At 41.6% G+C, this 15,818-nt stretch overlaps 1 protein-coding gene across 2 annotated transcripts; it reads right to left on the bottom strand.

Moving 5' to 3' along the window:
• Positions 1–6: 6 nt before the first annotated feature.
• Positions 7–14,342, bottom strand: plcd4a (phospholipase C, delta 4a). Of its 2 annotated transcripts, none has more exons than XM_087179499.1 (16): positions 13,847–14,342; positions 11,894–11,941; positions 11,213–11,371; positions 10,811–11,039; positions 10,488–10,617; positions 10,170–10,401; positions 9,706–9,907; positions 8,221–8,365; positions 7,467–7,619; positions 7,139–7,306; positions 2,950–3,103; positions 2,519–2,635; positions 1,550–1,728; positions 1,338–1,470; positions 1,024–1,173; positions 7–885 (listed from the first exon to the last, which is right to left on the bottom strand). In XM_087179499.1, the coding sequence occupies exons 2-16, from the start codon at positions 11,916–11,918 to the stop codon at positions 794–796; spliced, it is 2,268 nt and encodes a 755-aa protein (XP_087035625.1). In that variant the 5' UTR covers positions 11,919–11,941; positions 13,847–14,342; the 3' UTR covers positions 7–793. The 2 variants fall into 2 exon arrangements, with proteins under 2 accessions (XP_087035625.1, XP_023282709.1); XM_023426941.2 differs by having other exon boundaries at positions 2,950–3,106; positions 13,847–14,338.
• Positions 14,343–15,818: the final 1,476 nt, after the last annotated feature.

Genomic DNA, 15,818 nt, shown 5'->3' with positions numbered 1-15,818 from the left:
GGGGGGGGGGGGGGCATTTGTATATTGTATATATTTGTATTTCATAAATTTAAATGGATAACAAGTTTCAAATTTAAATTTTATTTACTTAGATTCACTAATATATTTACATTTATTTATATATTTCTACATTTATTATCTAATTTATTTAATTCAGGATTTACTTGATAGCTGTATCCATTTATTTAATATTGATTTAGGTGGCATTCCATATTTGCACGTTGTCCATCATTCATCGTCTTCTGAATCTGAATCTGGCTTTTTCCATTATAATAATAATAATAATAGGCAACATTTCCTTGTTCCACCTTCCCGAAAATATAATGTGTGGGAGGCGTAAAAATCAAATGATACGATGATGATCAATAATGCAGCAGTCAGGAGATGTTACATGACTCTCATATTGTCGGAGAAGGCTGAGTTGGTTAAATCTAGCAGAAGTGAAGTGAAAGCAGAGGAGGAAGAAGTGCTGTTCGTTAAAAGAAAATACTGATCTAAAATATACACCCGGATCGAAACGTACAGTATTGGTGGCACATTCTCTACAACAGACACAGTACATCAAACATGAGCAGCAAAGTTCAAGTTAATCTCCTTAACACACACAATAGAGAACAGAAAACGCACTAAATAAATACATGTATATCTAATATCTGCTACACGACAACCACTAAACATTTGGCGTAGTATTTCTTCACATCAAATAAGAGTAATATTAAAAGCCATTTTAGGAACGTGAAGTATGATTCTACTCTTGTTTCCAATACCTGTGGTGCATTAGGAAAGGGAAGGTTTATTCCAGTCCTGTGATCCGGATGTGTACGAACAAGGAGGAGGGAGGAATACTGGTGCCATCTTTGGATAAAAGGTGAATGTGGCGATAACCTGCGAACACAAATGCAGAAGGATTAGGAGGAATTTAGCCTTAGATAGGCAATCTATCTAAGGCCATGCACATCCACTGCTAATGATAAAGATGCTACACAGGTTGTAATGTAACCCATCCAGCTTGTCTAACCTTACCTTGCTGCATGCAGCTAAACGGAAGTGCATACTGCCCCACAAAATCGTTTTTAGATGTCTTGTCATAGTCTTCCACCACAAAACGCACCATGGCCAGCTCAGGGGTGTGGATGCTGAAGCGCAGGGTGTCATACCACACAGGGTTGAATCCTGCAGAGAGAAGACATCAGTCTCAAGTCTCAACACTCACGCTGTGTCCAAATTCTGTGTGGAGGAAGCCAGATCTGACACAGAAAACATCATTCATCCTGTTCATTCAGTCCTTTATTTATATCTACAGCAGCAAGTGTTCAGGCCCAGTGCCTCTCCTGTACCGTTGTTCTCGATGTATCTGGTCTCCTGCTTGGCCTGGTCCATAGGAACTCCGTGGATCTCCACTCTGACCAGAGGATCCACTATAGAATCCTCCTTGATGTTGACTTTAGGCAGCTGCTGGCCACTAATCACCTTAAAAACACAGTGTTCTCAATGAAAGCTTTATTTTTTTAATGGCTAATAAATGGCTACATTTTGAAATTCTTTGTACCTGTATGTTGAGGATGACAGGTTGGCAGCCATCCAGTTTTGGGGGCATCTCAGGGTCAAATCTCTTTTCAATCTCCCTCATGAAATCAGGCTTCAGGATGTATCCACAGCGGCCATTCTGACTGAACAGGCTGTCGTTTAGATCCATTCCTTCTCCAGCTGTCTGGAAATTCAATGCAACTGATGGAAAAAAGGAAAAGAAACAAGGTTCTTTTTTTTTCCTAACCTTTTTCATGCTGTTTTTGCCAAGAAATTTTGACTGAGAAAACACTGTGTTCAGGCACTTTGAGAGGATAAAAACATTAAAGCTGCACTGGTAAAGTAGTAGTAGACTGCAGGAGTAGTGTGGTCCAACTGCTCAGTGCACTTTGGTAGTACAAAGTATTTCGGTCACTTTCTTCAGTGAAACCATACTCATATAAACCTCCCTAAAATCAAACAACCCCATTTATTTAGTTACATCTGCAGTATGTCATGAAATAGCTCCTGCTAGTATAGCAGTTAGCATGATCGATAAGTGCTAGTTCTGTTTCTGTTTTTGTGGCTGGATGATGAATGAAAACATGAACATGAAACATGAACATGAAAATGTTGCGCAATGAACAACTTTGAAATTAGAAATCGGAGATGTTAATTATTTTTTGACCCTTTATAGGAGTTTTTTTTATGATGTCCTGTTACCGGGATCAACTGGATTCCTTTTGACTGGAATATCCAACTTTCTTTGATGGCAAGCTAACCAGCATTAAGATGAACAAAACAAACTGAACTTCACTGCACTATTTTTACCCCCCCACTCAAAAGAGAATTTACTTTACCATGGACGCTCTGGATTCCATCATTTTATCTTAATTTAAGAAACCTTTAGCCCAGTGCAACATTAATGTATCAGACAAATAAGTCATTTGAGAAAGAAAGTCTAAACAGCTGCTTGAGGTAAAAGTTAAATCTATATTTTAGTTGCAGTCACCGATTTGGCACCCAGCATTCCACATTTCCTGAGGACTGAAATTGGAGGAGTCAGTTCGGAAGCCACTGGGATAAACCCTGGTCAGCTGCCGTGAGTTGTGGTGCACAAACTCAGCCCCTGAAATAGAGATAATACATCAGAAGCATAGTTAAAGTTGACAAATATGGTGTGACTGAAGCCCCTGATACATGTCAATGTTATTATAAATACGGTAAACGTTGCTGGATATTTCCCTGAAATTAAAAGTATTAATCACTTTACCGTTTTTGTATTTGACTGAAACAAAAATGATTAAATTTAAAGTATAATAGTCCCCAAACCATTAATATCAAATAAAAAAATCTTTATTTGCTAAACCCTAGTATTCATTATATCCATTATCAGCCACACATTATAAAATCTAAAGAGAGGAATTATGGGAATGGACCCACCAGCCTCTCTCAGGTGTTTGCGGGCTTTGGACTCCGTGAAAGACGCCACCTCGTAGAACTTAGAGTGGATGCGGGAGTGTTTGAAGCTACTGAAGTGGACGCTTTTGCAGTAAACGACGCAGTCCGACAGCTCCTTGGACAGACGCTGCTTTGACTTCTGTGGCAAAAGAAGACAAAAGACAAAAAAAGACACGGTACTAATAAATGCACAGGTTAATATAGGGGAGTATCAGCAACCTTTTGCTGGGACAATGCCAGTAAACGTATCGCCATGTCATGGAAGCTTCTACCGTTCAAACTATGAGGTGCTTCAAACATTCTGTTGTACAGTATTCTGCCCTCGGGCGCCATCTGCTGGACGTCTGTGTTGCAAACAGGAAACAGGAAGTAGTATCCCTTTGTTTGTTAACACCAGAGTGGTCACTAGAACTACCTTTTCCAAAGCAATGCCTATAAGTTTTTTTTATTTAATTTGTACTTAAAATCCTATATTGAAGAGCATTTATGACTGTTGATAGCATTTGTAAATGTTCAGTTTGGTAGCATGTTGCCTGAACCATGTACATTTTCCTGTTGCTACCTTTCTTGCTCTGGCACAGGAAGATGACATCCCCATTCTTGCTCTTGTCCACTGAGTTGTGATTTGCCCAGTTGTTTTCCTGACTAGGAAGTTGACAAATAGTAGACTAGGAAAACAACTTTCAAGAAGTACATCACAACTATTTGAATTGCAGAGAAAACTGGAGATGTGGGCAGAGATTTTAAGGTCTGAAACCAGAATATACAGAAGTACTATGTCAAAGGCAACCAAATTTGGATGTTTTGTCATTCATCCAAGAGGTTTCATCAGTTCTGTTGATTGTTGGGAGAGTCTCAGCCATTTAAAATGCCTTTGAGGGTGCCCCATTAAAGTCAGCTGACTGTTATTTTGTCTCGAACACGTGATAGGGTAAACCCTTGTGATGCAAAGGAACCCTGTCATGGGTGGAAGCCCTGGGAACATCGAAACCTTGACTTGAGACAACCCCCTCTTGAATTGTGTAAGTGATACATGCCTACAATGCCAAGCAAAAGCAGGTGTACTGCCAGGGAAGCTTCCATGACTATAAAGACCAGAGGTGTGGCAGGTCCGAAACAGCAGTGAAACCTGCAGAGCACCTCCACATGTATGCCTGCCTGCTTCCAGATGAAAGCCGATCCGGCTCGTCAGTCTAGGCCTTGGAGCGTCGCCTCCCACCTTCACCCGTCTACCAGACAGCAAGACAGCCATCTCTCCAGACACCTAAACCATCAGCAGGGGCACCGTCGAGCTCACATCGCTGCCAAACTCGACGCTGGCCTCACCTCTGATGACCGTGTTGACACGAGTCCCAGTGTGGTGTTTCATGCCTCTCAGATGCTTATCAATAAACATGACTCTAAGTGCCCAATGATTCCTTTAGAGCTATGGACATAGATGCACTTTTGACTTGCAAGTATGCATTAAAAAAAAAGCCACACTTGATATTACATTCTAGCCTTACTTACACGACAGTATTTATCAACGGAGGTGATTACTGACTGCAGTTAGTGCTGCTCAGAGTATCAAGTACCACAATTTAGAGGAGACTGTACAACCTTCACCTTGCTGAACTTGACTTGCTTTGGTCTAGCCTGACATAGCACGGCTTGGTCTGGTGTCGCATAACAGAATGGGAGGTTAGATCCTCTGTCTTTCTGTATAAAGTGCATTCAGAAAATCATCAGACACCTTCACATTTTCGCATTTTATGTTGCAGCCTTATACTGAAATCATTTCAATTTAATTTTCCCTCCTCAATTTACACTTAATAGGCCATAATGGTTGAAATGAGAATTTTTGCAAGTTTGTTAAGAAGGAAAAACTGAAATATCACACAAGTATTCAGACACTTTACTTGGTTGAATCACCTTTAGCAGCGATTTCAGCCTCAAGTCTTCTTGGGTGTGACACGACAAGCTTTGCACATCTGGAATTGGAGAATTTCTGCCGTTCTTCCCCGCAGATCCTTTCAGGCTCTGTCAGGTTAGATGGGGACTGTCGATGGACAGGTATTTTCAAACATGTTCATTTGGGTTGAACTCAAGGACATTCACAGAGTTGTCCCTAAGCTACTCCTGTTGTCTTGGCTGTGTGTTTAGGGCCAAGGTGAACCTTCCACCCAGCCTCTCTTCTGATTGGCTGACTGTTCAGGTAAACACTAAGAGAAAGCAAAACCTGCAAGGTTGGATGGTGGGTCCAGGTGGGCGGGTCTGGGGGCATGGCTGAGAGTGGTGACTCATTTATTATGACATCGCAAAATACAGGAAGTCCTGACGGCTGGTTTTAAGGCTCAGTTTCTGAATACAGGCTGTGTGCATTTCTCTGTGGACTGAGCGCTTTGATACTTACACAGTATTAATATAGAACCTAGACCTGCTTTATAATCAAACAACATGTGGACATCTACCTTTATACTATATGGACCTTTCAACATGAACATGAGTCTGCAACATAACAAAATGTGAAAAAAGTGAAGGGTACACTCTGAATGCACTGTACGTCATGTCGACTTGTGCATTTGACAAGCACAGTGGTGGAAGATGTGTATATCCTTTAGTTGATGTACATCCTCAACAGATAAAGTTTAAAAGGAGTTTAGTTCATTTCACACCAGTGTCTCGGGTGGTGGCACAGTGACGAAGCTTCATTCTCGCTCTCTTGTTCCTGCCTGCCTCTGTCTCTTTCTCTGCTATCACTGTGTAAACAGATCACCTTATCTAACACCCAGTGTCTGCTCCCTGCCCTTCGATTGCCTGTATTTTTCATGAGGAATGACACAAGTTTATGCAATCCTTTTCCTGTTGGATACAAAGGTGACCACATTGACAACAACCACATCTCACATCTTCCAGTTTTGCCTTGGTGTTGCTTTCACCCTCTGGGGTCTGTCTTTTCACTGGTAAATGAATAGACAGAAATGTTATATTTCTGGTTTTAAGAATCAAAAACTATATCAATGTGGTTTTACATCTCCTCAGAAGAGAGGCTCTGAGCCTGTATAGTTGTGACATCGCAACGTTCAGGAAGTCCTGACTGCTGGTTTTAAGGCTCAGTGTCTGAATACAGGCTGTGTGCATTTCTCTGTGGACTGAGGCTTTGATACTTTCACAGTGTTAATATAGAACCTAAACCTGCTTTATAATCAAACAACACATGGACATCTACCATAGACTCAGCAGATATTTTGTTTGAACTTTATGTCTTATAATCTCATTTGCATTCATGGTAAATGGAAAGCAGCCTCTAGTAGGGAGTACAAAGAGGCTGCTCTGAGGTTGGGAAGTGGCCAAAAAGCCCATTGCCAGATTGGATTTAATGTACCATATAGTATAAATGTAGATGTCCATGTGTTGTTTGATTATCAAGCAGGTCTAGGTTCTATATTAATACTATTAAATTATCAAAGCGCTCAGTCCACAGAGAAACGCACACAGCCTGTATTCAGAAACAGAGCCTTAAAATTAGCCGTTATGACTTCCTGTAACCCTCCGATGTCACAACAAAGCAGTCTCCGCTCTCAGCCATGCCCCATGCCTCACCCACCTGACGCCACCATCCAACCTATCAGGATTCGGTTTCTCTGAGTGTTTACCTGAAATCTGCTATATTTGTATTAGATCACTGAGCAAACCAGTCAGGCGAACAGAAGACAGGCTCAGAGTCTCTGAGGTGGGTCAGAGGAGGTGACATTTAACGTGTCTCCTGAAACATGCTAAGAATACTTCACAGATTGAAACAGGCAATCTTCAAGTCTGTCCCACAGTTCCTGGAAGAATTCTGTATGTCTGTCATTTGGGGTGAGCATGAGAATGGCTGCAAACATGTTCTGGGACTGCACTCGCTGGCCAATCAGAATCAACCCACCCCTCCCCCACCAAACACATTTCAGGCACAGAATTGTTCCTTGCTTTAAGCCCTGTAAATTAAATTATTAACAAGATGCATTTAATCAAAAGGACTGCCTTTATTTTGGGCTAGACAGGTTAATCTATTAAGTGTCGAAATCCACTTCCTGATTTGCCTCAGTGTTTCATCATCAGCCTAAAATGACTGAAATAGAGAATCCTGGATCAGTAGACTGTGTATAATAACCTGTCTGGGTCTGAGGCCAAAAAGACGCTGGCCTACCTTAACCCTGCGACGGACGCTCTCACGGTGGAGGTTATCCTCCTCGATTTCAGCCGCCTCGTCCTCATCGCTGAACTCCCCAGTGAGAGAGTCCTCCACCATGCCATTGAAGCTCTCCTCCAGTCCACCGATTTTCTTGGCCTTCAGCAGAATCTTCCCCCTCAGATCCTGACAAGAACATTTAACACTTAACATCCAGCTTCATTTTCAAATAACTCATATGTGTGGGGGGTTGTTAAAACTAAAAAAAAAAAAAATTGGGCCATTTCATGCCTATATTTGATAGAGACAGACAGAAAATGTTTTACTGTAAAGCCAGCTGCCTCACCTCAGGAGACGGCAGCCCAATGGGAGCCTTTCCGTCCAGTGTGCTTTTCAGCAGCTTGTCACCGAGGATGTGGTTGAGGTGTTGGGCCATGACTCTCTGTTGCTCAACACTGCAGTGGTTCTCGATGGACAGGATGACTGGATATTCCGACACCTGGATGGGGGAGAGGAGGAGTGAGGGAGTGAGTGAGTGAGTGAGTGAGTTTGTAATTGAATCTTGGAGAGTATTATCCTAGAGGAAAGGTAATACGGCTTCTGCCATACACATGTGGGTTGTGCCTGGCTGGATGAAAGAGCGGCAGATGGATGGGCAAGGGGTCACGAGGCCACAATATTCAGCAGCAGACAAATGCTCATACACAGCAGGCTCTGACATGCTTGTGAACCTGGCAGCTGTTCACTTTGGCACAGGCTGGAGCTCTGTGGCAGATCCTTGGCTACTTCGCTTCATACTGCTTTCAGATTATGTCTTGGATATCATTGCACAGTTGTACTCCCTTATATAAATATACAATGAGATGCTGAGCGATTTGTTGAGACAGCTTTACAGAACAATGAAAGCAAAAACAATTTGTCATGCCAGCATGAGGAGATTCCAAAATGTGTTTGGTCTGCTTGAAAAGCAGCGTGATCGTCTTTCCACACGATCAACCTCAAAATGAATGTTCCAAAACACAACCTCCTTTAGGGTCAGGGTCTCAGGGGCACTCACTCAGGAATTTACAAAATGAAGCAATCATTATAGGTGACACTACCTTGAAGGCATAGTTTCCCACTGCATTGACCACGTCCTTGAAGAGTATCTTTGAGGTGAAAGTGTGTCCATGATAGACAATGGGTTCTCCATTGGCACCATCCCAACAGTCCACTTCCACGCACCGGCAGCCACGAGTCAGAGCCCTTAGTAGCAAAGATAAATTCATTCATTCAATCATTCAATCTTTCCCCGGGTTCCCATACATCCTAGAAAAAACCTGGAAAACTAACGGTTTTCCCAGTCATAGAAAAGACATGGAAATGAAAGAAGAAAAAGTCCTGGAAAATAATTTCAACGTTCTCCTATTATCAGGCAAAGTTAAGTTCAGGATCACGTGGACGTCACATCACATCACCAGCTGTAGGTTGGATGATTTAAACTCTGAAGAATGTAAGTTACATTAGTACATTACTACTGCTAACTGTGGTATTTCTTATTGGTTTATAGGTGAACATATTCTTCCCAACTTCTTTTAAACCGTTGAATAACGGGTTGGCATGTTCGGTTCAGTTGCTTGTTAGCTTCTTTTGCCTGTAGCTTGAGGTTTGTGATTCAGTTCTGGCGGAGCAAAGGTTGCAAATGTGTGTTGGTCCTTTGCTTTGAGTTAGATAATAATAAATGTGAAGCTGGGTCAATACAATGAATGAGAGCCCAACTGTATGTTAGTCAAACACCGGAACCCTGTTTCTTTTTATTTACTTTTCTCATGGTTACAGGGGGGTCAATCTCTTTTTATCACTGCCATGATTAGCCTGATGTTCCCATTACTAAATTTGAGGAAATTGAATGAATCACGTCAGGACTCTTTTGATTTGTTTTTTTTATGAATTAATTTTGTAAAACTGATGAATGGTGGAAGATTAATGCAGCACAACATCACAGTAAATCCCATTACCCCTGAGAGGCTCAATGGGGCATAGAGAGTTAGAGCGGACATTAGGTAACGGATTTCCGCTGAAGGAAACCCTGACATCTATGAAATGATATATTTATATGTTTGCCAACCAACAAAAAAAGAAGCACCAGAAGAAGAAGAACTGTGTTTTGGTTTAATGGAGGCACGCAAGGGTTTACGGCACCTGGCATGTGTCCGGTACAGTGCTTATTGCTGGGGACACAAACAGCAAAGCTCCTGATGCTGCTAAAGTCAGTTCACATGAACATTTGAAGGACTTTTATGAACAAATCAGTTCAGATTCCGATGAGTCTAAATAAACAGCCACATCAGTAACGAATTTGAAACGACACATCGAGTTGAAGCATCCAACCAGTCTTTGGTAATATCTCAGTGAATGATCATTAAGAAAGGATCAGACCATGAATCAACAGTCGCAAAGTTCTTCCTCCTGAGTCAAACTCATAGCATATACACATAAAACCGACTGGCCTGCCAACTAGCCTTGCAAGTAGTATTTCAACGGCACTTGTTTGGCAAGGACCATCGCAAACAAAAACAATCCACCAGAGCACCATGATCAAATACCTGATGTATCCCTCTACACTGCTCTGTCCTCGGAGCTGGTCCTCCATTAGGTAGGTGTTGTGGGAGGAGGAGATAAAGTAATGGCACAGCGGCTGACTCATGTCCTGGTACACGCCCCGCCGCTGTGGGTTGAAAATGGAGCCCTCAGCTGAGCCGAGGTACATCAAGAAGCCGTCAAATGTCATGGCGTTCAGCAACTTGGCTGGAAATACAGAAGAGTGGTGTCACAACCTTGTCACCTAGTGCCAGAAACCAACCTCAAATGGTACATGGACCCAAATCATGAGGCACTGGGTTGATGGTAGGTGACGAACTACAATTTCTTGGGTGTAATAATCTCTTAAGACAGATGAAAAAGTCATATCACAGGAAGGTATGATCCAATTTATCATACCTCACCTTTGGAAGACCTCAACACACATTGAATCAATGTAGATACAGTACATTCTTTACAGTAAGTGTACCTGTGTCCGAGGGCTCGTAGCGTTCAATAAGCTGCTTGGCATGCTGCTGGGTGTCGTTCCCCTCCAGCTGCTCCTCTCTCAAGAAGTCCTCCAAATCACTCTGGGATAGCTTCTGGCCATCGACTGAGTACTCCTGGAAAACCCTCAGTACATCCTCTCGCTGGGTCAACATCTTGTAGAAGAGCACAAACTCGTCGTCTTCAAGCGTACCTGACTGGGATTTATCAGCCATCTGAGAGAAGATAAAGCAACAAAGTTCAAGGAAAGGTGCATCAAGAAAGGTCTTACAGAAACCACGATCACAGGAATTGCCCTCACTGTGAAGAGACGATGAGCGTGGTGCTCATTCATGTCCACATTCATCATCTTCAGTAAATCTCTCACTTCCCTGAAGTTCATCCTGCCGTCATTGTTCTTGTCTGCCTTCTTGAACCAGTCACCAATCCACCTGGGTACGCCACTTAAGGAAAAGGAAAAGTGTCACGTTCAATATGTAATGGGTGGATGGCCCCATGTGTGGACTCAAGAGTGCAGTCTTTATTGGCAATTTGATGGGATTTAATCTCTTGGTTGGACTGGAAACCAGTACACCCTTTCAAGACATTGATGGCATATAACTGAGAACACTGAGTGAAGGATACTGGTCAAGTTTCTCTCGCTCCCCCATGTTCTCCAGGTTCTCAATTAGCTTCCTCATGCCCCTGATCCAGGACTGTGCCTCCTCAGCTGACTCGGCCACCAGATCCAGGTTGCCCCTGCGACCGCGGAAGACCAGCGTGAAGCATCGTTCGGCCGGGAAGTCATCAGCGATGCTGAGCAGCACCTCAGACTGGTGGCCCTCTCGTATCGCCTCCACGTCACTCACGGAAACTGGGCACAAAGAAAAACATGGGATGTTAGACTTGGAAGCAGAAAATGAAGTGAATTTGTTGATGTCTTGAATAATCGGCATCACTATTTGTGTAATCACAGCTGTCATGTTGGGCACAGTGTGCGAGCAGAGACATCCATCATATCACTAACAGCGAGTCATGTGATCTTACAAGTGGAGTGGGTGTTGCCGGCCTTCTTGGACTTGTACCAGATGGTCATGTAGTCATCCTGCAGTTTGAAGTAACGTTGCTTCTTCCAGGTACGAGACTTGATTTTCCTCATCACTGTCCCCACCAGCATGGACTGGAGGTTGTCATCCCCCTGTATGCCTGAAAAGAGAAAAGAGAATTATTAAATATAAAATTGTTGTATGTTTGGATGTTTGGATTTAAATTCATGCTTTTGTCAAAAAAGAAAAATGAAATCAAATGTTTGATTTAATGATTTTATCTTACAATTGAACCCCTGGGCCTCCATACAAAAGCTCATTACATACATATTAAAATGTCTGCTTTACCAAAGCAACTCTCTGGGTCTTAATTTGCAAGATACTTATTAGCAAATTGTATTCAAGCTGTGGATCCTACTGTGAATGAATATTTGATAACTTCATTTATATATTTGTTTGCCTTGGTTTGTTTAAAATCCTCCAATAACATACCAATGTCTCTGCCTAGAGGTGGGCAAGACTAACCGGATATCACATATTGTTCTGACCAATGTACATCCACATAGAGAGACAGGTTCAATCCAATCAGATGCTCCATATCAGTTTAATTTATAATTTATACAGTTTAATAATTAAAGAAAACAAACCATAATCCCACCACAGGAGACAAAAACAAACTTACGGAGGCCACTCCCTGTGGAAGCCATTCAGTGTCTTCTCACACTGCCATCTACAGAAAAGAATGGAGAGTTTGGAAAAAATGTTATGTATATTTTTAAAACAAAACTGCATTAGAGGATTTACAGTACATAGGTACATACATTTGGTCATTTGATTTGTACTTTTGGGGCCTTTTATGAGGTTTCCTTAAATGAAAACTTCGGCTGTGCGTGGCTGAGGACGGTTAAGTTTGTTGTGACATCACAAAGTTCCGGAAGTCCTGACGGCTGGTTTTTAGGCTCAGTTTCTGAATACAGGCTGTGTGCATTTCTCTGTGGACTGAGGCTTTGATACTTTCACAGCATTGATATAGAACCTAGACCTGATCTATAATCAAACTACACATGGACATCTACCTTTATACTATATGGGCCCTTTAAGATGTGCTTCATGCTCTTATAACATATTCTCTGGGTGTGCCTGCTCCACATTATCCAGCTTTATCCTTGTGCTGTTAACAGCGTCGGCTCACTTAGTTGATCTGGGTGCTTATTCGCTGCTCTGTTGTTTTTACTGCATTCTGTCCTGTCCTGCACTTTTTATTTAGTCTCAGCATCGAGCTCGCTCAGCCAACTAATCTCCCAAAATCCCCGTCATGGTCTCGGCATTCCTTTCACTTTTGACCTGAACTGGGTCCAACTCATTTCATTTCATTAATAAAGTTCATTCTCCTGTACAGAATCTGTCACGCACACATTATGTTACAAAACCTGTAGTAATGCAACTAGTGGGTCATTTAATGACAGATTCATATAGGCTAACACAATCAATACACAAAATAAAGTATAACTAAATACTTAAAGACTCAGATAATCAGTTTTAGTTTGAATGAAAGGCAGATGATGCACATAAAAAGACATAAGGCATAAAATAGATCAAAAATTTCAAGGGAGTTCTGAATTGAAATATTCACACAGCTCTACATGGACGACCGTGTTTTTCTGATATCTACGATGTAATGTATCCAGTCATTAGGATTATGTAGGCCCGGATAAAATTCACCGTGTGTCTGTGTCCTACCAGAAATATATTTTCATGTTATCTCGTCAAGTGATAACTGGCAGCATTTTAGTTTGAAAGCAAATGTGTGGTGAATATTCCCATGATTCCTTCCTTCCCATATACAAATTGAATATATGTATATGTATTGAATTTCCACGTATAAAATATGTTTTTATTTTATATATATATATACATAGATGTATAAAAAAATATATCAAACCTATAAGAAATTGAAACATATATATATATATAATACAATTATATACATTTATGTATGTATGCTTATATTGTAGACATATGTTACATAAATATGTATCCATCCCAAAGCCTGTCAATATGTGTCAGAGACCAGTTTCCCCAGAATGTGAAGTTAGACGTGTTTAAAATTAATAAGAAATTAATAATAAAAAGATATAAGCATATAGATTTTGTATATGTATATGTATGCAATAAACTTTATCATAATTAATAAATTGAATATATAATGTTAACACCTTTTTACATATGTGCTCTGTGTAGATATTTTTAATTTGGAAATATACAGATTTTACTATGGGTATTTTATATATGTTATAAACTTATATCTTCATTTATTCAGAAGCTGTATATATATGATAATAATATATCTCCTCATAGGCAACATCACTCTTGATAGGGACTTACATGTATATGTAATATATTACATTTCTATATGGGTTCACTGTAAACATCCACATCCACACAAAGGTCCATGTATTACAGCAACTGCATGGAAGTGTCAAACTGCGTTGTCTTATTTTGCAATGTTAAATACATAGACATATATGATCAATGAACTTCCTTCATACATCTTTAAAAGTTCAAGTAAACAATAGGGTAAAGAAGCATCTCTGAAATCTCAACAAAAAAAAAACTTAGAGGAGACGTCTCTGACCTGTTGCAGGATCATCCCTGGTCAGTGCCGCTGGCTGCTGCAGAGCTGGAACAGATCGTACGGTCCGGGAGCTTGCTGCCGTCCCCCCCTGCGCACCACGCTGCAGTGATGAAAGCAACAACTGAAGCCAGAGTCAACTCCCTGTGACGCTCACCTGCCCCTCCTCCCCTGCTCTCTCTCTCTCTCTCTCTCTCTCTGGATCCTTTTTGTCCTGTCACTTGATCAACTGTTTAGCGTTTCTTAAAGGTCCATTGCCGCTTAACGTTCTGCCAGATTGTCTTTGTGCCCTCCCAGCTGGTGCCTTTTACCCTCATTTCTGCCTTTTGCATCTGCCAGTTTTTTCACCTCCTGTCTGGTTTCGCATTTTGACCTTTCACCTCGTTCGTCTGGTTTCATGCCTGCTTGCTGCTGCCATTCCCCTCTCACCTGCTTTCATTTGTACCTCTGTGAATAAAGGTGAACTGTTAATAAAGCAGCTATTTGTAAGTTTTGCTATTGCTACATAGCTAACATTAACATTAACAGCTAGTTACTTACCTAGTGATGGGACAGGCCGGCTGGGCTTGAGCTAGCTGGTTAGCATTCTATCTTCAGTAGAGGAAAAGACGTGATAGAAACAACAGCTGTGTTTGTTTCCACCTCTGGAGACAGCTGTTGGCGAGTAAAGGGATGAAGTTTGATGCTGAACTAGCTGCTAATGCTAATGTTAGCTATGTAATAATAGCAAAACTTGCAAATGGCTCCCATAATTCATTGGCTGTTCTTTTCCTAAGTCGGCCTTCACATCTTTCCTTGACCTCATGACGTTCTCCGTCAAAGTCAAGAAAAGGTGTTTAGGAGAGGACATAGGATGTAAGTTTTTTGACTATTTGACCACAGCCAGAGTCTCACAGGATCACCTGATTTGGCCCAGTGTCGTGTCATGCCAAGTGGAGGAGCAGCCGAGCTTCACCACAGAGTCAAAATGTTTTCTGTGCCGTGTAATGTTACTAAGCCTCGTTCATCAAACTTTGATCAGGCCAGTTTAGCTGCAGGCAACAGGGACAGCACATCAGGAAGAGATTCATCATCGAACAACAAACCACTTGCAGCTCAGCTCCGGACATCACTACTGACATCACTTACGCACCCGAGAGCTCACGCACAGAAGTTTGTAGGTTTAGAGTATGAATATTCTCCGTGGTCTCGTGTGTTCCCTGCTCAGGTTCTGAGGCATTAATAATCCACAGCTCCAGCTCGGTTTCCCGCCTCAAATTACACAGACCTAGCCAGGAATAAAATGGAGGGGCTCCCTCACAATGACCTCCTCGAAAGGGAAGGGGGAAAAAAACTACAGTACCCAGCAGCAACTTCTACAATACAAAACTGAAGTCATTTACAGCAGTAATCACAAATCGTTCAGCTGTCAGTCATCTGTAGGTCAATATCATACGTTTTCTGAATTGATCCATAAGTTTAACATCTCCTCTCTGAGGCTTCTCTCTGGAGCTCTAGTAACAACAGGTCAGTGAGCCAATCAGAAGAGGTTAGACATAAAAATGAAATGTAGAGAACTTAAGGGTCTGTATTTGTAAATATAATCAATGACCCATTGCATTTTACTCTTTATTCTCATAACCTGTAAAGCATACGACAGCAGTGGATGCTAATCTCTAAAATGATTGACATTGGAATACATGTTTCCTCACCGCTCTGATTGTCTTCATTGTGATGTCCATCTTGAGTGATGTCTCCCATGTTGTCCTCCTCGCCTCCGTGGCGCTCGGGTCCTCGTTGAAAAGGCTGAACAGAAGACATGTTTATCTTTTTGCAAGGCAAGAGAGCAGTTCGACCATTTGATGGCATTACCCAGACTGCATTGCGATGTAAACAACGGCTTACAAGTTAAAGGATTTTTTTCCAAATTTTATAAGACAGAGTGTTTTTATCACATTTATATAGTTGATGCCAATGTTGATCTAAAAAGGCCCAC

The sequence above is a fragment of the Seriola lalandi genome, unplaced genomic scaffold, assembly GCF_002814215.2.
Source record: "Seriola lalandi dorsalis isolate HSWRI2012SDOR001 ecotype SW California unplaced genomic scaffold, Sedor1 jcf7180002054850, whole genome shotgun sequence".
In the NCBI taxonomy this organism is placed as follows: domain Eukaryota; kingdom Metazoa; phylum Chordata; class Actinopteri; order Carangiformes; family Carangidae; genus Seriola; species Seriola lalandi.
This window is presented reverse-complemented; position numbering and strand designations above follow the sequence as displayed.